General features: G+C 43.8%; 2 protein-coding genes across 12 annotated transcripts in view; one reads left to right on the top strand and one right to left on the bottom strand.

The window, feature by feature from the left end:
* map1aa (microtubule-associated protein 1Aa) overlaps positions 1-15927 on the top strand; it is a 43356-nt gene extending 27429 nt beyond the window's left edge. For both annotated transcript variants that reach the window (XM_068577930.1, XM_068577938.1), the window contains 5 exons: positions 3586-3668; positions 5234-5374; positions 5461-12337; positions 12813-13039; positions 13158-15927. In XM_068577930.1, the coding sequence (XP_068434031.1) occupies positions 3586-3668; positions 5234-5374; positions 5461-12337; positions 12813-13039; positions 13158-13313 (7484 nt within the window). In that variant the 3' untranslated portion in view covers positions 13314-15927. The remainder of the gene's footprint in view (positions 1-3585; positions 3669-5233; positions 5375-5460; positions 12338-12812; positions 13040-13157) is intronic.
* Positions 15928-18500: 2573 nt separating this feature from the next.
* ppip5k1a (diphosphoinositol pentakisphosphate kinase 1a) overlaps positions 18501-24439 on the bottom strand; it is a 38703-nt gene continuing 32764 nt past the window's right edge. For all 10 annotated transcript variants that reach the window (XM_068577976.1, XM_068577950.1, XM_068577993.1 and 7 more), the window contains 3 exons: positions 22583-22720; positions 22372-22485; positions 18501-21836 (listed from right to left, as the gene is read on the bottom strand). In XM_068577976.1, the coding sequence (XP_068434077.1) occupies positions 21217-21836; positions 22372-22485; positions 22583-22720 (872 nt within the window). In that variant the 3' untranslated portion in view covers positions 18501-21216. The remainder of the gene's footprint in view (positions 21837-22371; positions 22486-22582; positions 22721-24439) is intronic.

Genomic DNA, 24439 nt, shown 5'->3' with positions numbered 1-24439 from the left:
TTTAACACAGGGCCACAGTGGGGTCACTTTTCAGCCCGGGATTTTCAAGCTCAAGACCGGCCCACTTTTTCCATGGTAGTGGAAATTGGATAAATGAAGCAACAGTTCAGCTCTTACTATCTTGTAGTTTTGTTTTATTAATACCATGGTCCAACAAATAATGTAAAGGTTAAATACAACAATAACAATACACTTAAGTTGAGAAGTTAACAAAACATATTCCACTATTCCACAAGGATAAATTACAAAAGCCGAAATAAATAAATTGTAATCACTACTTCCTAGGCAGTGCACAACCATACACAATTAACAGACATGACAAATATATAATATGTAGTTACTACTAAATAGCTCATTTTGGAAAACTAAAAGTAAATTGCAAAACAAAACAGAACGAGTGCAGATACATGAGCATCAGGTTATATCAGTATTCGTGACTGCAGTGAGCTGCTTTCCTCTACACATCTTTTTAAAACGGGGTTGTACACTTGATACGGACGCTCTCAATTCACTCTCCGTATTGAGATTAGGTTTTTTTCCGGTTTTGAAAGACGGAACAGCAGAAAAGACACCCAATGGAGACTTCACGGAGATTGGCTTTTGGCAAAACGCCTAAAAATCGGCAAGTCGCGCATGCGCAGCGTAACCTGTTAACGGTGTACCGTAACCATTTACCCGAAAGTACAGGCATTTCTCCATGTATATATTTATTACTTAGTTTTAAGTCTGTGTACTTGGTAATGTGTGAAGCCAGCAGTTCACTGTTGGTACAAGATACAAGCTCTTCAATGTAATATTTTGCTTGGGAATAGGTTGACAACGCTACAACCATATTAATCAAGGCTACAACGTTAGCCAAATTGTTTTTTTTTTCAATCTGGCTTTTTCAGTCCCTCCTGCCCTTTTCCTTCGTCCATCCTCCCTGACACGTATCGTTGCGGTCAGGCCAGCCCAGCTATCGGCAGTCTATCTAAGAAAACTTTTTGGATAAGATGGCTACGGACCGAACTAACTCGCGTGGCACACCAGTTGTACCACGCGAGGAAGTTCTTCCCCCCTCCCTAAATAAAGTTGGTTGGTTCCATAATGGACCGAACCAACTCTATTTGGGAGGGGTGAACATCCTCTCATGATATAACCTATGCAGAGGCTGCGGTGTCAGAATGCGGATCGTGTGTAGCCCACTTTAAGAGAAGATTGATTAACGTCAACAAATAAAATTCTCGACAAGCCCAGAAGTGACCGGGAACTCTCCCGATTCTCCCAATTACCCTTCGGGCCTGCTTTCACACAAGAAGTACCAGGCACTCTCATTCCCCCCACTAAAGCAAGTGTCCAGGAACGAATGAGTTTCCAGTCTTCGCTAACATACCGAAAAGAACATTATGTTCATTTTTATGTTTTTGCATTCAAACTGTCTCCTGGGTCCAGAAGAGTAAAAGGGGAAAACCCCACAACATACTGTATGAGTTCCAATCTACTTGTTTGATCGGCAGCTGAACAAACTCACATTGGGAATGTATTTTGTCACCCTAAAAAAAACACAGCGTCCATAAAGTAGGCCGCATGGACATGACCCGCCCCCCCAGATGTTACATTGCAAAGTAAACCTTGTTTCCCAAGTCACATAAATATCACGGCTTCTCCAAGTGCTGAATTTATCTTTTCACCCCCTATCGTTGCCTCCTCTTCCAGCAGAAGGAGACTCAAACACAATGTGACAGCTACTTCACTATTCTTCTTTTTTTGTTTTGAGGCCTGAGAAAGAGGACAGCAACATCTTTCCTGCTAAATATAGATGGCCGGCGATGGAGCTGCTTATAATGCTGCTGCTCTGGCACTCGCCTTCACCTCCTGTACTATGTGATGCTGCGTGCATACTCTCATGCAGTACTAGCATCCCCTCCCTCTCACAGAAATGCTGCAATGCGTCTCCCTCAGCCAAGACTGGGTCAGTGTAACTCAGCTGGCAGCGACAGCCAGAGAAGCGTCCCCATAGCAACTGCCAATGAGGCTTATGGCTCTTCTTTTTTTTTTGCATTATTGTTTTGATTATATGTGAAAAGAACACATTTCTAGGATTAAACTCATCAGGGAGGGGGGCTATAGTAAAGGCCACTGGAGTAAGTGAGCAAGGAGAGGAGGTTGGGCGGGGTTGACAAATCGTGTGCATGGCCTCAGTGCAGAGTGATTGTTGACAGATGCTGGAAGATATGGAGGGTGTTGTCAGTAAATGTTGCTGGTCATTCAGTCCTTTTTTATAGGGCATGGTGCATCTCGTAGTTTAACCTTTCAACCGGCTGTTTGGTTTAGGGCACTTTACTTAAACAGTAGCACATAAAAGTAGCAGAATGAAGATTCACAATGAAAAAAAAACATTTACAATTGTGCAGAGTGTATGCCATTCAGTTCAGCCTGAGTTGTAGGCTACTGTGAAAGTATGAGTTAGCAAACATGTTAATAAGCTAACACGCTAACATAAGATGATGAACATTATTCCTGCAAAGCATCGGCACGCTAAAATTATCAAGGAGATCGCGTTAGCGTGCTGGCGCTAGCATTTTGCTCAGAGCATTGCTTTGCCAAAGTAAGGCCAGGCAAGGCAAGTTTATTTGTATCACACATTTCAACAACAAGGCGATTCCAAGTACTTTACATAAAAGCATTAAAAGCATTAAAAACATAATGCAAAAAAAGAAAGATTTAAAACATTTAAGAACATTCATCAAAAACATTAAAAATAGTAAAGAAGCAAAAAACAGAATACAAGTTGCAGTGCAGTTTAGGAAATAAATGCAGTAGTGAGATGCAGAAATTGATTAATATCCTTGAATCTTGTTCCATTGAAGGCAACAGTGAACAGAAAGGTTTTCAATCTGGATTTAAAGCATCTGAGGGTTTCAGCAGACCTGCAGCTTTCAGGGACCTTGTTCCAGATATGTGAAGCAGAAAAGCTCCATTTTTAGTTCTGACTCGTGAAACAGAAAGTAGACCAGTCCCAGACCACCTGGGTTGTTGGGAAGGTTCATAAGGTAGCAGCAGATCACAAATGTATTTATGCCCCAAACTATTCAGTGCTTTATAAACCAGCAGCAGGATTTAAAAGTCAACATCCCTACATCAAGTATAGTATAGTACATCAAATATAACAGTACTAGAATGGACATTACCCTTGAAATCAATGTAGTATGATGGTCAGAGCGGCAGCGATTTTTACGAGTGCTGTTCAATTTGTCTAATGCATTCGTTTATAATCCAAATATCTACAAAAGTAATGCTGGAATGCTAACACACTGACGACAAACATGGTGAACGTTCTTCCTCTAAAACATTTAGCATGTTAGCGTTAACATTGTAATCACACGAGCATTTAGCTCAAAAGTACAACCTCACAGACGTGTTTTAGATCCAAGAAAACTATTTTATTTATTCAACACTTGTTTCTCAGTGTCGTCTATTGTTCTCGCTCTTTATAAAAGCTAAATGTTGATCAAACTGTGGATTGTGTCAGGACAGCTCCGCTGTCAAGAAAGGCCTCATTTGACCTTGGTGTATTCAATATTCTATTATCCATGTTTCCTGCAGGTCAACGGATTCTCCATTATCAGAGTGATGTCCTTGAGACAGTGGTGCTGGTGAACCCATCAGAGGAGACCACTGCGTCCGAGGTGAGTCACACCTGGACAACACAGAAGAGACACATGGTACATCCCAAGTATCTAAATGATCGTTTCCTCGATACTCAATTGAACCAGGAAGTGTTCAGGAAGTGTTTTAACGCTCAACACACAATGTTAATTTGTTATTCAATTGGACGCTGCAGCTAATCGGACTGATCGATGGAGTTTCATACCAGAATGAAGACAATCACAGAATAAACTCAAGTTATATATTTGAGTGTTTTCTTATTCAACATCTGGTCAAAATATACGTTCATTCGTTTTAGGTCTGAAAGGACCACAAACTACTTTCTTCAAAGATTTGATCTGATACTAAGATGCAAGGAAAGGACACAAGTGAAGGAAACGGGGATGCAATTTACAGACTTGGGATGTACCTACAGACTCCTGCTAACATGATCTGTTATTCTTTAGTTCGGGCCATTATTATTTAATTTTACCATTCAGTCCCTAATGGGAGGTCCAATGTCTCTCCGGCTAGTGATCATCACTCAGTTGATTAGCAGGGAAACACTCAGCGTGAAACACTGACACTTCTTTGTGTTATAAATAAACCCACTCAGACATCTCACATTCGACTGTCAGTGTTAGAAGAACATAGTCAGTTTTTAGTTTCACCTTTTGACTGCTGGTGAAATTAAAATAATAAACATTCTGAAATGTGTTAACCTTGTAGTTTGGAGTGGTATGAAAATGTATTTGTAATACAGCTGATCTTTGAACCTGATGAAGATACCTAGTTGGTTTGGAAACACATTGTATTTATTGTTGCATTTATTATTTGCTGCAGATTCTCATTGAGACAATGATTTATCGGTTGTGAAAATATAGTGCCTTTTGCTGGCTGAAATGAAAGAGTCAGTGTGTTGCATTTCGTTGGGGGTTTATTAGCAGAAATGGAATATAACTATGTTTTTAGTAGTGTATAATTAACTGAAACTAAAAATCATGTCTTGGTTCGCTGAGAAAGAGAACTTCTGATCTACATAGGAAGCAGATCCTCTTCACAGAGGCCACCATGTTGCACCGTCATCCATCTGCAGCAGCCCAGAGTGGACAAACCAAGCACCGGCTCTAGAGGGGCCGCAGTTTTCCAATCACATTATATTTGGAAATATTGCTGAAGATATCGCATTAAAAAAGCTGTATTTAAAATAAACTTCCATTTTCACAGTAAATAACATCATAACAACATATCAGATTTAGTAAAATACTTGTTTTGAGTACACGTTTGTTACGTATTTAGGTTGGTTGTATTATGCGTGTGACAAAGAAATGTTACGTAATCTAACTAATGATACTACACAAGAGCATAGCAACCAGCCGGTTATCAAGTCAATGGTAAAGAGTAAGAAGGGGCTGTCATGATAAATGAGTTGATGTGGACTTTGTTATTGTGCAAACCAACTAATTTGCTTGCTTTGTCAGTACAAAAAAAAGATTGTTCTATATTCCGAGTACAGGACCCTACATTCGACATGTTTGGTTGGATTTGGCTGACAAAGCATCAATTTTCTCAGTTGTTACAGGTGCTTACTCTGTACTTTGCCCAGATTTGTTCTCTAATCACCGATTCTGCTGGGAATAAGTTGCTGATACTGAGTGGCCAGAGCTCCGAGCAGGGAGGCGACATCCTACTGCAAGCTGGAGCCTTCACCTGGCGGCACTTCTCCGACATCGTCTCCAACCCTCAAGTAAGCAGGATGATCAAATGTTCATCAAGTTTACATGGACACATTATTCTGGTGCTTCTCTTTTTTAACTGTTACTGTGTTCCCAGGTGATTGAAATCCTCTCCAAGGCCTCTTCAGAGCAGCCATTCAGGCTTACAGTTTCCTGTCAGGGAGACGGGGGCTGGAGCTCCCTTGGCCAAAGCCAGGAGCAGCAATCATTTCACAACTTTCTGGAATACCGCCTGAATCCCGAACCTCAACTCCCAGAGATGGACGGAGTCACAGAGTTCACTGAGTATGTCTCAGAGACGGTCGACGTGCCTTCATCCTTTGACCTCCTGGAGCCTCCGACGTCTGGAGGTTTTCTGAAACTGTCCAAACCCTGCTGCTACATCTTTCCCGGGGGCCGGGGGGACTCCGCTCTGTTCGCCGTCAACGGATTCAACATCCTGGTGGATGGAGGGTCCGATCGGAAGTCTTGCTTCTGGAAGTTGGTTCGCCATCTGGACAGGATTGACTCTGTTCTGCTCACCCACATTGGTGCAGACAACCTCCCAGGCATCAATGGGTTGTTCCAAAGGAAGATTGCGGAGCAAGAAGAAGAGCGCAACCAAGGAAGTGGATCCAGTAGCAACGGCGAGTGGGTAAAGAACCTAATCTCTCCTGAGCTCGGGATTGTGTTTTTTAACGTTCCAGAGAAGCTTCGAATGCCTGAGTCCACACTGAAAGTGAAGCGCAGCATCGAGGAAGCATCTCTTACCTTGCAGTACCTCAACAAGCTCGGTATCACACCAGAGCCTCTTCACAGGGTGGTCAGCAACACTATTGAACCCATTACACTATTCCACAAACTTGGCGTGGGAAAGTTAGACATGTACGTCTTAAATCCTGTAAAGGAGAGCAAAGAGATGCAGTTTCTTATGCAGAAATGGGCTGGGAACAGCAAAGCCAAGACGGGGATTATGATGGCAAATGGAAAAGAAGGAGAAATATCGGTCCCCTATTTAACATCAGTTACCGCTCTTATTGTTTGGATTCCTCACCGTCCAACAGAAAAGATCGTTAGAGTGCTCTTCCCTGGAAATGCACCGCAGACTAAGATTTTCGAGGGCCTTGAGAAACTGAAACATCTTGACTTCCTGCGATATCCTGTGGCTACCCAAAAAGAAATGTCATCCAGTGCACCTCCTCCCATTATCAAACAGACAAAAATGAGATCAAGAACTGACAGCAAAGAGAGTCTCAAGTCTTCACCGAAACCCCCGTCTAAAACCACAAAGAAAGAAGCAGATGGACAAGAGGAAGAGTCCAAGAGTGAAAACACTAAAGAGAATAAGGTGGAAAAGAAGGAGGAGAAGAAATTAAAAAGTCTAAAAGCCACCAAGCAACAGAAAAACAGTGAGGTTGCTCCTGTGGCAGGCAAGACGGAGAAAAAGAAAACTATTAAGGAAAAAACTGCCAAGAATGAGAAGGTGTCCAAGATGGATGAGAAGAAAGACAAAGAGAAAAAAGAAATCAAGAAAGAGAAACGTGAAGTAAAGAAGGATGAAAACATAAGAAAAGAAGAGAAAAAGGAAAGTAAATCCAAGGAGGATAAAAAGAAGGACCCAAATAAACCAGAGCTGAGAAAAATAACGAAACCTGACCTGAAGCCACTCACCCCTGAAGTGAGAAAAACTCTGCATAAGGCTAAGACTCAGGCTAAGCCCAAGACAGACAAAAACAAAGCAGTGAAAGAGGAAGTACATGTGAAAAAGCCAGTCCCGAAGAACATCCCAGAGGAGATCGCAGCAGCAGCTTTGGCTGATAGGTCCATTGTGTCCTCTCCAGAGGACCTCACAGAGGACTTTGAGGCTCTGAAACAAGAAGAGCTGTCCAAAGTTAAGACTGAGCCAATCCAGAATGACATAATGTTTGGGCATTCACTGCACGCAGCCAGCAAAGTCCCGTCTTTAGTTTTCCATGATGAGAAAGTCACATCACCAGCTACCGATGTGAAATCGGCTTTGCCCAAATCCCCTGGCGAACCCATAGAAGACGACAAAGACAAAGGCACTTTGGTGCGCGCTGCAGCCGCAAAAAAGAAGGAAGCAAGTGATGGTTTTGGCAAGAAGTACGAAGAAGAGAAAATGGATAAATATGACAAATACCTGGCAAAGGACGACATTGTAGACCGAGCAAAGAAGAGCGAAAGCTCAGAGGAGGAGGGTGACGTCATTGAAAAAGCTGACCTTGAGGGAACAGAAGACGACGAGGTTCTGAAATATAAAACAGAGGAGGCAAAAAGGGAGAAAGCTCGAAAGGAATTGGACATCAAGCCAGCTGACCCAAAACCGCCATTAAACGCAGCCCTGTCTGGACAAGCAGCGGCCTCCGCCTCGGAACAGTTCTCCTTCATCCAAGACGAAACCATCCCCGGCTTCTCCGAGACTGAACAGACTATCTCTGATGAGGACATCCACGAGGAACCAGAAGATAGGATCCCACAGCTACACTACGATGTGGGCTCCTACGACATCTCTGTCCCAGACGTCCCCGGTACCTTTGACTCCATGCACGGCATCAAAGAGATGAAGAGTTCCGTTGTGTCTGACGTCAAACCCAAAGCCTTCATGGGAGCTCACGAGCAGGAACTTGCACCTTACTCTGCCATCCTCCATGCTCCTCTTGCAGAGGAGGAGCACATCTCCTCGGCGACTTCCATCACAGAATATGACAAACTGTCGTCCTTTGCCACTTCTGTGGCAGAGGACCAGTCGATAGCCTCTGTGACCGCGCCTCAGACCGAGGAAGCGGGGAAGAACTCCCTCCGGCTGGACACCATCAACAGTATCCCCTCGCGGGCTGAGGCCACCCAGGGGAAGGATTATCTTTACTCGGCGGGAACCATTTCACCCACATCTTCTCTGGAGGACGACAAGTGCTTCAAGTCTCCCTCCTCTGATGAGTATCAGCCCAACATTCCTGAGATGGAGAGTGACGCAAAGATCAAATCGTTCCAAGAAGACGAGGAGGAGGAAGAGGAGGAGGATGAGGATCAGACTCCTAACGTTGACATCCCTCTGGGTAAACTGCAAGAGGGCTACGAACATGCAGCCTTCATGATGCTCCAGGAAAAGCAGAAATCTCCCTCTGCCACTGGTCCCCCTACTTCTCCTCTCATTTCTACGATAGAGTACTCTCCCACACAGGCTGTCAAAGAAAACCAGTCTCTATTTAGCTCAGAAGGGTTTAAGACTGATACAAAGCCTATTTCACCCCCTCCGTCTTTCTCCCTTGGGTTAGAATTAGAGTACCACTCCAGGCAGGACAGCGAGGAAAGATGTCTAAGTCCAGATGACAGCACCATGAAACTGGCTTCACCCACACAGTCTGTGCCTACAAGCAGTGGCTACTCTCCGACAGAAGATAAACCCTTTAGGACAGAAGACAAAGATGAAGCAGCGATGGATGTGAAATCTACCAATGTCTCAGACAGTACTGCCTTTATCAGTGACAAGACAGCATCTAAAGAGTCTGAGGAATCCAGTGAAGACAATGAGGAGGAAGATGACTCTTACACCAAAAAGGATCTACAGCCCACTGTTAAGGCCAAACTTATGGAGGCAAAAGAGGGGTGCTTCTTGGATGACGATTTTGTCTCTGAGGCAAAATCTGCAAAGATAGAAACAGAAGTCAATAGCTTGGACAAAACGCAGGTGTCTTTCAGGACAGAGAAACCACAACCTGATGCGATGTACGCAGATGAAGATGAACAGGATGATGATTTCCAAAGTGGGGAAGGGTCCCACAAGCCCTTCTCAACAGATCAAAGTAAAGTAGACTCAAAAAAAGAAAGCGTAGAGGAAACCGATGCTGCTTTAAAGGAGCAAGATAAAAGTGTTCATTTCAACCTCTACGATTACCCGGAGAAGGAGAGCAAAGAAAAGGCATTGTATATAAGACAGGACACGCCTTATGTGCACGGCAAAACATTCTCTTACAGTGACATATACGGCTCAGTGGACTCTGATTCGTATCATCAGGAGTCTTTAGATAAAGTGGAGGACACCGCAAAAGGTGATGTGGATTTGCAGAAACCAGAGTCCCCCCAAGCCACAGACAAGATGTCAGAGAAGACGGGATTTCCTGTCTCTTACGGAAAAGAGTCCTCACCGTGGCTCGACTCAAAGAGCATTTCTGCTATACCTTCATTTGAACAGGTCCAAAAAGAGGAGGCATTCGGATACAACAAAGGCAGCAGATTCCCTTCAGAGGCTGATCGACCTGAGGCCTTGTCCACTTCTTTGTCACCAGAAAGAGACGATTCTTTTAAAAGCCAGACTGACGGCACGAAGCCCCAGAAGTTCTCCTCAATAACACCGTTTGACGACTCTGCTGCAGTCTACGGCGAGAAAGGAGGGTGTTTAGAGGTAGATATGCGAAAACTGACAGCGAGGGATGAGGAGGACTATGATGATGATATTGTTGATGAAGATGAGGAGGACGATGACGATGAGGACGAGGAAGATGAAGATGAGGAGGAGGACGTGGCTGCGGTTGATTCTGAAATAGAGAAAGGCGCCAAAGAGAAGTCCGAGAAGGAAGTACAAAGTCCAATTAGTGAAATGTTTGGCTCAAAGAGGCCTGAATTTATGGTTTCTATGGCTGGATACGGTTACAACAGCCAGGGGAAGCCAAGCAGCTCTAGCTCACTTACAAAGACTGAAAACGAAGCAAAGAAGGACTCTTCATCCCACGGTGAAAAGCCAACAGATTTAGGAGCCACAAGTTTCTCAGGCTACTCCTCAGGGTTTGAGTACTCATATGAGAGTGGTGAGAAAGACTTGTTTTTATCAAGTCAGACCACAGATAAAGGTAAAGAGGATTTCTCCTTGAAATCAACAGAGGACAGTTATTACCAGAATCAAAAAGCTAATGCTAATTCTGAGAAACAAATAACGCCAGACCTTTTGAGTAAGTCATCACTGGACACAAGCTTTCAATACACGACCACCGCTGCCCCCGGGTACTCCTCCTCTTCGGCCTATAGCTACTCCTCCTCCACCTCGGGCTCCCTCTCCACCAGTCGTCAGTTCGGAGAGGAGCTGGGGACGCCCGCCGAGCCACTCTTTGAGTACTCCTCCTTTAAAGATGAACACTCACTGGTTATGGATTCGTCCTTCTCCGGCGGTGCCAAAGACGACTATCTGGAAGTATCTGAGAAACAGGTCGCAGCTACATCCGCGGCCGAGTCCGCGGCCGAGTCCGCCTCCAGCTTAGCTCATTTTTCACCCCAAAGCCCATTCGAGGAGGTCAAGTCCTTCTCCTCACTCTCCTCCACTGCCTTTGCTGAAGACAAGAAGGATCATACAACCTCATCGGGTGGAGTTACGGACAAAGGCCCTCAATCAGACTTCTTCTATAAGCCTGAATTATCTAAAAGGTCCAACTTGGACACAGCTGTTGGGTTTGGGGCCTCAGTGGGACCGTTTGCTCAACATTCAGACATTTTTAAAGACAAAGAGGCAGCTAGTGCCGCCCTGTTTGGTGTCACTTCCTCACCGCGCCCTGACATAGAAGGCAAGCATTACTTTGAGGAGACGGACAGTAGCGAGGAAGAAGATGAGGAGGCTTATATGCGTGAGATGACACGTCGCTCGCCTTCCGGCGGCCTGGCTGGCAGCCTCTCGTTTTCTGACAAGCATGATGCTCCAGCTGCCTGTGAAAAGATAGAAGGTGGTCTCCCCGATGTTCTTGGGTCCTATATGCCCTCACCTCTTCAGGCCAAGCCGGACACAGTCAATGGCCCAACAGAGGTCAACACAAGTGCCACCTTGATCCCTGCTGGGGCAGCAGCCAGTGGTGCGTCTTCAGGCTTAGCCACGGTGGAGTCCACAGAGGGAGCAGCAGCTTACAGGAGCTCTTTTGAGTGGGAGATGTCAAAGTCTCAGATGGGGATGGTGCCCGGAGATTCCCCTCCCCATTACCGTCACGATGACGAGTTTGAAGAGGAGTGCGAGATGGAGCCAGAGCACCCAGCCCGCCCGCTGTCTCTCTCCTCGACTGATCAGCTGTTTCGCTCTCCATTCTATGCTGAGGAGTGCAGCCGTGGAGGGCAGGATGATGACGACAAAGACGACGACAACGATCAGGATCTTGCCGGCGATGTGCCCATGGGTGCCACCTCCTCTTACGCCAGTCGCAGCTCTCCTGGGTACTCCTCTGAGCACAGGCAGCCCAAACAGGACCTCTCGCCATCCTTCATCAACCCCTGCATGCGGCAGTTGTCCAGTGACGAGGACGACGAGGACCGTGAACACAGAAGCGATCAATCGCAAGAGGCCGATGGGCACGATCTGTCGGTCAAGAGAAGGGACCACAAGCAGCCCAATCACCACGGCGGCTCTCTGCAGCAAGCTGTCGGTATGTCGGCAGGGCTGAGTCTGGCCACGGAGGACACACCGCCCACCTCCGTCAGCGAGTCTTTAGCTTCGCAGTCAGACTCTGATGCCCCTCCAGGCACCGAGGAGTACCCCTCTGTCACCGGCGAAGGCAACATGGACTCAGACGAGGATGCAGACTACATGCCTGTTGATAAATTATCTGCCACGGGAGGAGGCAGCCATCATTCCTCAAAGAGAACCAACGACCCTCCTCCTGCTCCCCTCATGGACCCATACCCTCACCCCCCACACCCCGATGTTTGCATGATGGATCCTGAATCTCTGGATAACGGCTTAGTGAAGAAGGAGCCAAAAGCCAAGGGCTTAAAAAAGACTTCCGGGAAAACTAAATCAGCATCCCCGGCCAGGCGCAAAAGGTCGCCCATGCCCGTTAAACAGACCCCGTCTCCTCGCAGTGTCTCACTGAAGAAGAAGGAAGCAGACAAGAGCTCTCGCATGTCTCGTCTGTCGGACGGACAGGGCTCCAAAGACGATGACCTCTCCAGGTCGAGCTACAACCCTGGCAAGACGCTGACTAACGGTGTCAAGAGCAGTTCAGGTGAGGAAAACGTGTCGAAAATATAATGCTGAAAGAATCACTTTATTTATATATATAAATAAAATGAATTCATTTGAATGTGCCAGAGTTTACCAAGAGGCTATAAGTCAGATGTTGAAAAGTTACCCTAAAAACATAAAATACGACGAAAATTACAAAGTTATGCATCATTTAGCCTTTTATAAGCAAGCGGAGACAATAAAAGGGAGAATATTGATGAGTAGAAACATCATTCAGGACACTTTAAAACTACATTGTCAAGTATGATTAATGCAACACTAAGGCTCATAGAACAACACATGCAAATCAAATACATAAGGGGTAATTCTGTTAAATAAATGTATGGACTAGAGAAGATTATGTTGCATTGTTGGAAAATAAAAAACAAAAACATGCAGAGTATGCAAGGTATAGAAACCAATTAGACAGCAAAACAACAATAAAAGAGATGCATTGGTTTTGTACTCCCAATCAGGTTCTCAGAAGTCCGGCTCTGCAGGTGCTCCTGGCCTTCCTATTTATGTGGACTTGGCCTACATTCCCAACCACTGCAGCTCCAAGAACGTGGACCAAGCGTTCTTCAAACGTATCCGCTCTGCGTACTACGTGGTCAGCGGGAACGACGCGGCAGGCAGCGAACCTGGCCGAGGAGTCCTTGACGCACTGCTGGACGGCAAAGCTCAGTGGGGATCAAACCTACAGGTAACAGTTTGGACTTGTATTATGAAACGACACACATATTTACAAAATAATCAACCAATGGGATGCTTCCCGGGGCCCAATCCTTCTCATTTCCTGATCTCTCGTCTTGCCCTCTCAGGTGACGCTAATCCCAACCCACGACACGGAGGTGACCCGCGACTGGTACCAGCAGACCCATGAGAGGCAGCAGGAGCTCAACATCATGGTTCTGGCCTCCAGCAGCACTGTCGTCATGCAGGACGAATCTTTCCCCGCCTGCAAGATCGAGTTTTAGGACCCACCCCCTTCCCCTCTTCGTTTATCCTCCCTTCTCCTCGGTGTAGATCTGATTTTTAATTGCTCTCCTCTTTATCCTGATGTGCACATCTGTCACTGCTGTGCACTCGAGCAAAAGCAGAAACAGACCTGGATGTCTATTGTTTTCTAGATTTGTTTGTAAGCTTTTCGTGGCTGTCACCACAACAGTAGTTTTCTGACTTCCACTACATACTCCATACTTTCTTTTTTTTCCCTGACTTGAAATTAAGTTTCATGTTTTCAAAAAACATGAAATTAATGTTTGGTTGCTTGTCTTCAAAATTGGCCTAAATCAGAGCACAAGTTTGCGCACTTTAAAGTTATTTTCTTCCACCGAATCCCAAACTAATTGAATGCATTGGCCGATTGGTAAATAAATCAACATTTCAGGCTAATTGTAACCAACTTTACTAAAACTCTCCTTTGTTTTCTGTCTTTCTTCCTGTGCCTCCTACTGAAATAGGAAAAATATTATAAAAATATGTAATTTACAGTATATTTGCCGTAGCATAGGGAAGACCATATTCAGAAATGTGTCTTCGTAGTGAGTTATGATAGTTCTACTATTATCTCAAAGTGAAAATCAATCGTTGCAGTAGGAACTTCTTGGTGGCTGTTCAACGAATGAGTTTCTCTCTATAATCATTTCTGTAGTCTTTGATATTTTTTTAAGTTAACGTCTCGTCGTGGAGGGCTTGAAGAGAACGGAAGGCGGCGATTCTGGTGACAAAAAAAAACCCATCATCACTCCCAATCTTTTGGATTCGGCCCCGTTTATATATCTTTAAACGCGGGAACAGCACTCAAAGTCGACAAAGTCAAGTCAGTTGCTGCGTCTTAAAGATCTTTGTACAAATTGTTGCGTTGAAGAGCAAAGAATGTAGACTGTATTCCACCACCACGACAGGAGCACATGGCTGCGAGGATGAGATATGTGTTTTTAGCGGTCGAGAGGTTAGACGGTCACCCACATGTGCCTTTCTGTCCTGCTGCGCTGGAAGGGAAATTATTTGATGTTTTTTTCTCGTGGACATTTTTAAAGGCGGTACGCGTGGTGCGGAGAGCTTCTCGGAAAGCCGGTCGTCTGCTTCGTGCTTGTTGTTGTTATGCGAGTCTCGTCGGTGAGAACGGCAGTGCACAAAAAAAAAGTGTTGTACATATGAGAAGAACAAAAATGGCACTTTTAAACGTAGTAAAGTATTTCAGACGGAGAGTTTTTAGATTTCCTGGAGCTGTCGCTCCGAGAAGCACAAACGGTAATCATTGTGCAAAAACTTAAATTTAGCGACATTCAAAAAAACAACGAACAATTACAGCGTTTCCACTGAAAAGCAGTTTTCTTCTGGTTACTTAGAAATATCATTTGCAATTTCTTTTTCATAGCCAAACACATGCTTTTAGTAATTTATTTAGTTTTAGTGGTCAAATCTGTGTATGGTTTTAAGTAATGCTTTATGATGTGTCGACATGCGTTTTAATTTGATATTAATATATATTTTGATAAGTACTTTTAAAGAGATTTTAACCAGGAACAAAACAAAATCAACAAACTACAGGACCAACACACCTCACCAGGGTTGCTATTTTATGATCCACATAAAACAATAAAATAAAAAAAAAACCTCCAAATATTCTTTTGTATAATATTTTACTCCCTCCACTGCGATGCATGCACCACAAACTGCATGTACATAAACAACAACAGCAACAAAACAAAAGCAGGAGGGCTACAGGGAGCCAGAGCAACCTCGGTGTGCTCCAGTCGATTTGAATGTAAAAGATGCAGATTTACCTTTACATTCTTCGTGGTGGACTTTGCGCCACCTGGCGCATCTCGACTCTGTGCAGGGAGGAAAACGCTTCACACACTCGACACAGTTTAGTTCTTCGGACGAACGCTTGTCAAAAAAACGTTGAGTTACGTGGTTCTTGTTATACTGGCTCGCTGCATTCCTATTAATAATGTTTAATAATATTTACTACACCACTCTTAAGAACAACTCACCGTGAGCAGACCACTAAAAACCAAGACTGCCAGACACTTACGTCAAAACATTTTTACCTATATGAGGATTTTCCTAATATTCAAACACTTTTACCAGACAGAGCTCAACACTCACACGTAGCCGCTGTGTTTTCGTATCGTGCAAAACAAAAACAAATAAATATAAAAGCCGTGAAACAAATTATCATAAAGACTGTTGGTTTCCAGTTAGCCCTGCTTGTACGTGCATGTGTACTTTTTATTTTTTGAGTTCTCCTGTATTGTAATAGCTGAAAAAAAAACATGACTTAACATAGAAGTGCTATTTTAAAAAGATGTATATTTAAGAAGCTTAGCTGTGCGGTTCTGAGGAGGCACGTGTTAACCTGGCTGTGCTGTAAAGAAAGCCTTGTGATCGTTTTATTTTGATTTATTTTTTGGTTCCCTCCTTTCTGCTTCATGGTTCTACTTTGATCTCTTGATTTCAAGTGCAATATTCTCTTTATCGCTCTTTAAATGCTTACAAAAAGGTATAAAATAGAAAACTGATTTATTGTTAAAAAGGGAACAAAGTGTGTTGAAGACCAATAAAAACATAATTTACTGAAGAAAAAACGTCTTTTTCCTTTCTTTGTACGTATTTGTGAACTTATCAAAGAAAGTCTTTTATTACAGAACCTTTCAGCTTGTGACTCGAGCGCTGCAGGGTCGACTGGTTTCTGACGTCCAACCAGGAACAAACAAACATTTATGATATTTATAAGTTCAGTTTGTGAACATAATCTCCATTAATTAACTTTAATGAAGTTTGAAGTGTGAATAAGAAGCTAACGTTAGCCTATAGAGAGATTCCACCACGGTCACATGACTTCATGTTGTTAGGTTCCTTGAGACGAGTCAGTTCTGCGCAGAATCAACCGCCGGTAATCAGCCCGCAATACATGCCGGTTAGATTTGAGTCTGACATACTCCAAACTTGTTCTGACGTCATGCACACATGGTCAACGAGACTCTCACGAGAGCAAAGTGGCCGTTGATTTTCGAGGGTGTATCCCAAGGCTCTGGCCCAATCCCAAACTCCACCCTTACGGACTCACAGACTATGAGGCACGCTCCCGTGTAGTCCGTGAGGGTTTAGGGGTGTCCCATAGTCAAATCGTCAAGTGCCGGCTCTCTGACGGACATTTTGAGCCATTTATGATCCCTTTCCGTAAGTCAGCATCTATTGCCTAAGCCAGGGAGTTAGAGCCTAGTCTATAGAGGAACGCCACCACGATCACATGATAGCATATAAAGGAACTCTACCACGGTCACATGACTTCACGTTAGCCTATTTTAATAAATTAGAGCTCTAAACGTTAAAATATCTTCAGCTTAGTAAACAGAACTGATTTCAGGCATCGAATCAAAAAGTGTAAAAATGCTGACTCATTTTCTTGTTTTTTAGACGTATTCCTGCAGCGACTAAATCAAGAAAGAAGTCGAGTCATTTTCTCGTGAGGATTCATCCTCTGGGAACCACGAATACATCAACTTTGATGGTGATCCAATCCTGTTGTACAAAATGTTTCACCAAATTATAAAAAGCTTTGAAATGTCGACATCACAGCTGTGACGGAGGGAAGTCTTTAGGATTATTATCCTGCTGGGACTACGAACGTTCCACAGAGACACAGAAAATAAACGGGCACCGGTTCCTCGGAGTGTGAGGATGATGTCATCCATTGGACCGAGGACACAGTGAGGCCTTTGTTCTGACTCTTTGCAACAGTCCAACCGTTCGAGCCCCGTTTTGTCTCCCAGAACAAGACAGAGACGGCACTGATTGCTCTTTGTAAAGCCAATACTGTGTAACTGTGTGTGTGTGTGTGTGTGTGTGTGTGTGTGTGTGTGTGTGTGTGTGTGTGTATGTGTGTGTATGTGTGTGTGTGTGTGTCTGAGAAGCTGCAATGACATCACCTCCTGGGTCACATGATCTAGGTGGAGAACAGGAAGAACAGGAGGTGGAAAATAACCAGCGCTATAAATCAAGTCAAAGACTGAGGATCATTAATAAACTTTGATTGGTGGAATGTAACAAAGTACATTTATTACATTACTGTAGGAACACTTTGAGGTACTTGTTCATCCATAGAGAACTTCAATATTTCTGCTTTAGTTACATGTTACTTCTTCCAGGTTTTGAGATCTGCTTACATATTTGGATGCACACGGAATCCTAAAATAAAAAATAAAAATAATGATTCAGCACCTACGGTTCCTCTCATCTGGAAGTTGAAAACGGGTCAGTGGAAACGGGTCAGTCCTTTAGCAACTTACAAGAAGAAAAAATAAAATGTTTTTCTTCTGAAAATCACAGCAAAGTCTCTTTGAAGTCCACATCGTTTTGATAATATATGAACCTCGGCTGAATCACGAGCATTTCCTTATTGATTACGTCATCCATGTTATTTTGGGGGGTTATGATAAACCTCCCTCCCCCCACGCCGTAATATTTCTGACTGCTGCTCTTAAAAATGAACTCCATCCCTATACTGTTTTAAGAGTATCAAAACGGTTCATTATCAATCTGCCACATTAAAGGCCATTAAAGGCCATCTCACCTTTTTCTTTTATCAATAACATATTAATATTGTAATTCCACTATTAAAATGGTAAATGGATATGTACAGCACTTTGCTAGTCTTCCGACCACTGAAAGCGCTTTAAAATTACATGACATGCAAGATTGTCAGTATCATCAACCATTCATACTCCGGAGGTTCAGCTACGGGAGCAATTTAGGGTCAAGTGTCTTGCTCAAGGACACATCAACATGGGCTAGTAGCGCCGGGGATTGAACCGCCAATCCCCTGATTGAAAGATGACCCTGCTTACCACTGAGCCACAGTCACCCACAATAAGGGGGGATATTAAATACACGGCTGGCGACAAGAAATCATTCCTCATTTTTAAATTATTTTAACCTGGAAGGAAGAATTTCAAAAGTTGAGCAAATGGAAAGTTAAATTCTACATTCATAACGGATATTCAAAAGTTTTCGATGGTAACATTAAGCTTAATGTTAAATCTTTAGTTTGTGTTTCTATACATTTTGTTCTTAAACTTGATTTTCTTTTATATACATTGCTTTATTTGAGAGGACAAACAAAAGACAAACACAGACAGACAAGTAGAATGTTTACATTCCAATCGTTGTATTTTGTAACATTGTTACATAACAATTACATTACAGAATATTGTGGACGTTGAACTTTCTAAAAAACAGTTTATTAAACTTCACACAGAAGAAGAGACAGAAAATAGGTTTGTGAGGTCGTTTGGCTCAGATTAAAAAGAAAAACACAGTTTGTGGATCTGAACCAAAAGCTGGTTATGTAACGGGGTGAAACGTCAGACAGGAAGTGAGATTTATTGGATTACTCAACAGTCCATCAACAGAAACAGACCTGGAGATTAAACGTTGAGTTTCTGAGCAGGTTTCAAAAGGGTCAGTTCACCAGAATCACATTTATTTTAACCGCGGAGATAGTTTTTCATTTTGTCCAGGTATGTTAGATCTACTTCTATTCACAAAGAGTCCTAAATCCCCAGAACGAATCCAAAATGTTTTTGGTTCGATGTCTGAAATCAGTTCTGTGTTTAACAAGAGATGTTAATGTTTAGTTGTCTGATATACAAAACAAGTCAGTGAACACACCTCTGGTGGATTTTAAAGAGTCCAAAGGACACGACCAAGCGTCCTCACTAGGACACTAGTCCTCCATCAGCTCAGTGAAGGAGACGTCATGTGACCGTGGTGGAGTTCCTCTACAGTTTAACATGAAGTCATGTGACCGTGGTGGAGTTCCTAACATGAAGTCATGTGATGTGGTGGAGTTCCTCCATAGGCCAAGTCATGTGACCATGGCTCTGAAGAACACGATGGTCAGAGGTCTGTCTCACGAAGCTGGATTTCGTCTTAGCGAGGTAACTTCTGGATTAACTCGGGGTTTTCCGTCTCACGAAGCTGGTTTACTTCTTAGCGGGATGTTTCCCCGGTAATTTATGCTGAACGCCTAACCTGCTCCGGAGCATGTTAAGTTCCCGGTTAAGATCTCAGTGGGGATAGACGCCTACTGGCCAATCATCGTCTCGGAAAAATGACCTGCCCATTTCTACAGAATCCTGTTAAGGAAGGCGCACGGATATTAAAGTCGAGTTTATGGTTCTGCGTCAGGCCTAAGAGTGTTGCTTTATGCTTTATGCTTGTATTCTTTCTCTATATTATTTGTACATTCTTAAGATTGTGGTTTGCTCCGTTGTAAAATACGTTGCTCTCGGCGGCTTCTCCATGCTGCACTATTGGTCAAACGGAGTTAACTCCGCCCCTTATATGTGCACGAGCACAGATCTTGATGAGACACTCCTGGGTTGACTTAACGAGTTGATAACCGGCTTCGTGAGACCAAAAAGCGAGACCGCGGACAGCTGGTTAAGTGCAGCTGGATAACTGAGGGAAACCCCGGGTATGTTAACCCAGCTTCGTGAGACAGGCCTCTAATGCTATGATCTCTCAAAACCTAAACAAATAAAACACAAATTATTATTTCAGGCTTTTTCATTTTAATTAGTTAATAATGGTTTGAGTGAACGGACCCTTTAATCAACGAGCCGCTGCAGCACTAAAACAAAACATTGTGATTATCTGACGGTTGTTTCACCTCGACAATGTAACATGAGAAGCCCACAGATTGAACACAGGGTTGCACATCATGGACCTACTTCTCCCCCCCCCAACACACACACACACCAGCTACATTGCCGCTTGCCACAATAAAAGCACATGTAATGTCATAGCCTGTTTGTTCAGCGATAAAATGAGAGATCAGCTTTCAGCTTTTTTTTTATATATCATGAGGTGATTTTACAAAGTAATATACAATAGCTATGGTACAATTAAATATCTGTGGGTATCAAAAATACCAGAATATTTTTAGATTGTTTTTAAAGATGCAATTCCAAAATAAACATTTGTTTTCTCTCTCTGCATCAAATCTTCCATGAGGCTTCAGGACTTTGGCAGTAAGCAGTGCACACACATTTTGACCTTGTACACTCGTTGGGTTTCTCCAGCAGTAAATAAGATTCAGCTATTGTTTTGAAAATCACAGACACAGGAACTGAATGGCAGAGCGCGACAGTAGAGCCACAGATTGTGTACGTTAATGTTTTGTTTGCAAGTATCCGCTCCTGTAACAAGCTGAGAACCACGTGGTTGACCTTCACACACAGACACACAATAAAGATGCAACACAGTTTAAACCTCTATTGATCAATAACAGTGTGGCCACATTGAATTAATTGAACACCTCTGAGCTCGTAGCATATTTCCTGTGTGATTGAGACTCATTTTAATGTGTACGCAGCATACGGGTAAGAATCTAAACAAATATTTAATTAACACGAAGCCTGCAGTTTCAAAACGTTTTTCCCAAATGTTGTCAAGTGTAAAAATGACTCACAATGCACTCTGTAAGTGGACTACTTTGATTAGGAGACTGAATGTTGGAAATAACTTCCTAACGTGTACACAAACACAATCGTTTTGTCAAGTCTGCCAGATGTGTAGCACGTTTCTGACCCCTAGTGGCCAAAAAAACAGATTAATGCAGCTTTAAGAAAAGGGGTGACAGCAACAGAACAAGTGGCTCCTGACATCTTTACAGACAGATGAACTGAACCAGTGGCGGCTCAGTGGTGTCACAGGTCTGTCCCCAGTGTGCTTCTTCTTTTTATATTTATTTAAAGGCAATGAACAGCACAGTATGGCATTGTCATAAATCTTGTCGTCGTCAGGGTGCTGCTTAAGTTACGGATGTAACCACATGTCTGTGATTAAGAAGGCTCCGCCATCTTACGGCTCCGTCGTGTTAGCTGGAGTCGCGACCTCCAGCGGCGTCTCATGAGGGATCTCCGGACTGTCCATCCACAGCTCCATGGACTCCTGAGTGTCGAAGAACTCATCGGGTCCCTCAGGGGACTGGGGTGTCTGGGAGCTGGAGCCCGCCTCGCTGCTGCTCTCCCGGAGCTCCAGCAGCACGGGCAGTGAGCCGGGCAGGCAGTAACCCTCCATCCGGGCCAGAGCAAGCTCTGCAAGGCCGGAGCACGGCGGCCTCGGGCCTACGTCCAAAATTGCAACGCCGCCGGCGTCCACGACTGCGTGCGCCTCCTCCGTCCCGTCCTTCGAGTGCTCAGCGTTGTCGAGACGCTGACCCGTAACGCCGCAGAGCTCGCCGTCGTCCTCTGGCGAGTTGTTGGGAGTCAGAGGGACTTCGATCGGGTTCGAACCGGTGGAGCAGTTTGGGTCGAGGCCCGGCGGAAGCTGCACAGAGACGTTTTGAGAGGAGTGAGTCTCCTCACTGCTCTGAGGCGTGAGTGAGATCTTATCACTGAAGCTGAAGCGCGGCGACGTGTCCGCTGTTGTCGGTGAGGACGGGCCGGCGCTCGACACAGTGCTGGACGGACCACTGCTGTCTGCAGGACGGGGAGACAAACCCACAGTGTGAGAGGGATGCAACTGGCTGCACGGAACTCCTAAGTTAAAACACTACCACGATGAGTTCAAATGTAACCTTGTAAACTGTAGTTTTTATTGAATAAATTCAGTAGTTAAAAGGAAACGTTAGAGAGTAAATTATGAGCTGTTTATCTTTCTAACATCAGCTCTAAGCATCTTAAAATACATCATTAAAACTATTAGAGATAAATATAACAAGCCTTTAATGATACTATTTTTTTTTTTAAAATCTTATAAAAAAATCTTTAAAAGACTATAGATGACTAAAACACTATAGATGACTATAACAAGTAAAAAGATAACATTAAGATTTTTTATCAGAACGGTTGAAATTATTTCTGGATCCTTGTAGACACGCTGCTAAACTAAATACAAAAATAAGTCTGTAACGGACGACTCGTATTCCGAAAAATGATCTGCAAACATCTTGATCGGAGAAGGGGAGATGTCCTAGAAATGTCAAATCTTAGTGAGAAAAGATGCGATACTCACACCAAGGAGGTCTGTCGGATCGAGACCGGAGAGTGATGGATGACGAGAGGACTCTCTGAGGGATGTACGAGTCCACCGACGGCTGGTTGTGTGCGTCGAACATGGCCGTCAGCGCTGCAGGGAGAATGCAAAAATGCACCAGTGGGTCAAAGTTCAGCGACAATTACTGCGACTCACATCAGTAAACGAGCGCTCTAGCCGGGCCTCTGACCTCTGGTGGTCCTGGTGTGCGGGTCTCCCGCGCTCTCGCACACGGCGGTGAGGAACTCGTTGACTTGCTTCAGCGACAGAGAGTTGTGCAGCGTCTCCAGCGGGTAGATGGAGGGCACCATGGAGCAGCCTTCGAAACCTGCGGGGCAGAACAGACACAGCACCCGCGGGGTAACGTCAGGCCTTGGTCAGACCGGGACAGTCAGAAGAGGAGCAGACAGAACCGCTCCAGTGACACCCAAAACACACCACACCTCGACGCTGGGCTCTGAAACCCTGCTCCTGGTTCTGAACCGGAGGGCCTCGAGACCCCCCGCTGCCAAAACAAACTCCTGCCAGCCTCTAGGGTTAATTTCCACGCAGGCAGGTTGCAAAAACAACAACAACAAAAGAAAAACTAAAAACATCATGCTGGACGCCAAGACACTAGAATCAAAACGGCAACAAGTCCCTGCATCCTCAAAACCACCTCGCTGCATTTGCAAAAGCAAGCCGGTCTAAAACATAACGCTGTGTGTGTGTGTGTATGGTCCCGATACACAGAAGCTCTAACAGCAGCACGCGGCGGTTATAGTCTGTCCAGACTGCAGCTCAGGTCCAACACACAGCAGTTTATCAACCGTTAGTTTAACAACCAATTCACCAAATCACAAAGCATTTTTTTTTTTTTTTTAACTGCCCCCAAAAAAAGAACCCACAGCTCGCCTCAAATGTCAAAAACAAACAAACAAAAAAACCTGAGCGATGTTTTCTTGAGGTTTGTGAAGACGCCAAATGTTGAGCAAACAAGCAAGAGTCACATGCTGTTAATGTCAGGTGGGACTAAAACACAAAAATAGTTTTGTACCTTTAAGACAACACGGAGGCTCACGCTATGATTATTTGCTGAGAGCTGGAAGTATGAATAAAAACAATAAAATAGACCCTTTCATCTTGACCCAAGAATCCAAGATGGCGCCCGTTTGTGTCATCTGAACATCAAAATACTTAAATAACTTAAATAAACTTCCAATATGATGCTACGTGCTGATAACATTGAAGTATAAACGTACTTGTGAACTGTGTTCATAGTGTCAAAGTTTTTATTGAGCGTCGATAGTATTTGTGTGTCGGGGTGCAAATGCCTGAGAATTTTGATCCAAATGTGGTTGAAAAATTAAATACATTCCACGATAAGCAAAAACGAGACAAAGAGTATGACAATTTGACATGTAATAAGCGTTAATAATAATAGTTAAGGCGCTTATAGTCCTTATAAGATGCTTAAAATTAAAATTAGTCTCTGAAAATAAGATAATAACTAAAAAATTGGGTGACGCTAAGTCACGTTATTTCTGATCTAGTGGTCAATTCCATGATGGATGGTAAAAACCGTAACTGTTTTAAACAGAGATAAGCCACGCCCCCTTTCACACGTCACAAATATTCACACCGCTTTTGGTGTGAACGTAGAATAAGGGCCTTGTTAACTACTGACTAGCTTATTACTCCGACCTAAAGTTTGAGGATTAGCGCCCGACTCTCAGACTACTCTGGATAATTTGAGGATTGACGTGCAGCTGTTCTGCTCCGCTTTATTCTCGCTCGCTTGTTGACCAACATATTTAATCAACTAATCCCAGAGTCCCTGGTCTGCTACTCTGTGTTGTGAAAGTAAATGTATATAAAATACAAAGTGTTGAGGAGGTCGGAAAAGTAGGATGGAGCCAGAAAAGTAAGTCTAAAGTTTTTACCTGCAAAGAATTAATTGTTGGACTCAAAACTTTTAAAACTGATGTTTGAAGGAATGCAGGATATTGTTGTTTTCAGACTTTAGGCCTATTTTTCACATAAATTATGCAAATTGGGATTAATTAAA

Source organism: Clinocottus analis, unplaced genomic scaffold (genome assembly GCF_023055335.1).
Source record: "Clinocottus analis isolate CAN_PGR_092001 unplaced genomic scaffold, fCliAna1.0.p SCAF_1, whole genome shotgun sequence".
NCBI classification, from domain to species: domain Eukaryota; kingdom Metazoa; phylum Chordata; class Actinopteri; order Perciformes; family Cottidae; genus Clinocottus; species Clinocottus analis.
Note: the sequence above shows the minus strand (reverse complement) of the source record. Positions and strands in the feature narration are given on the sequence as shown.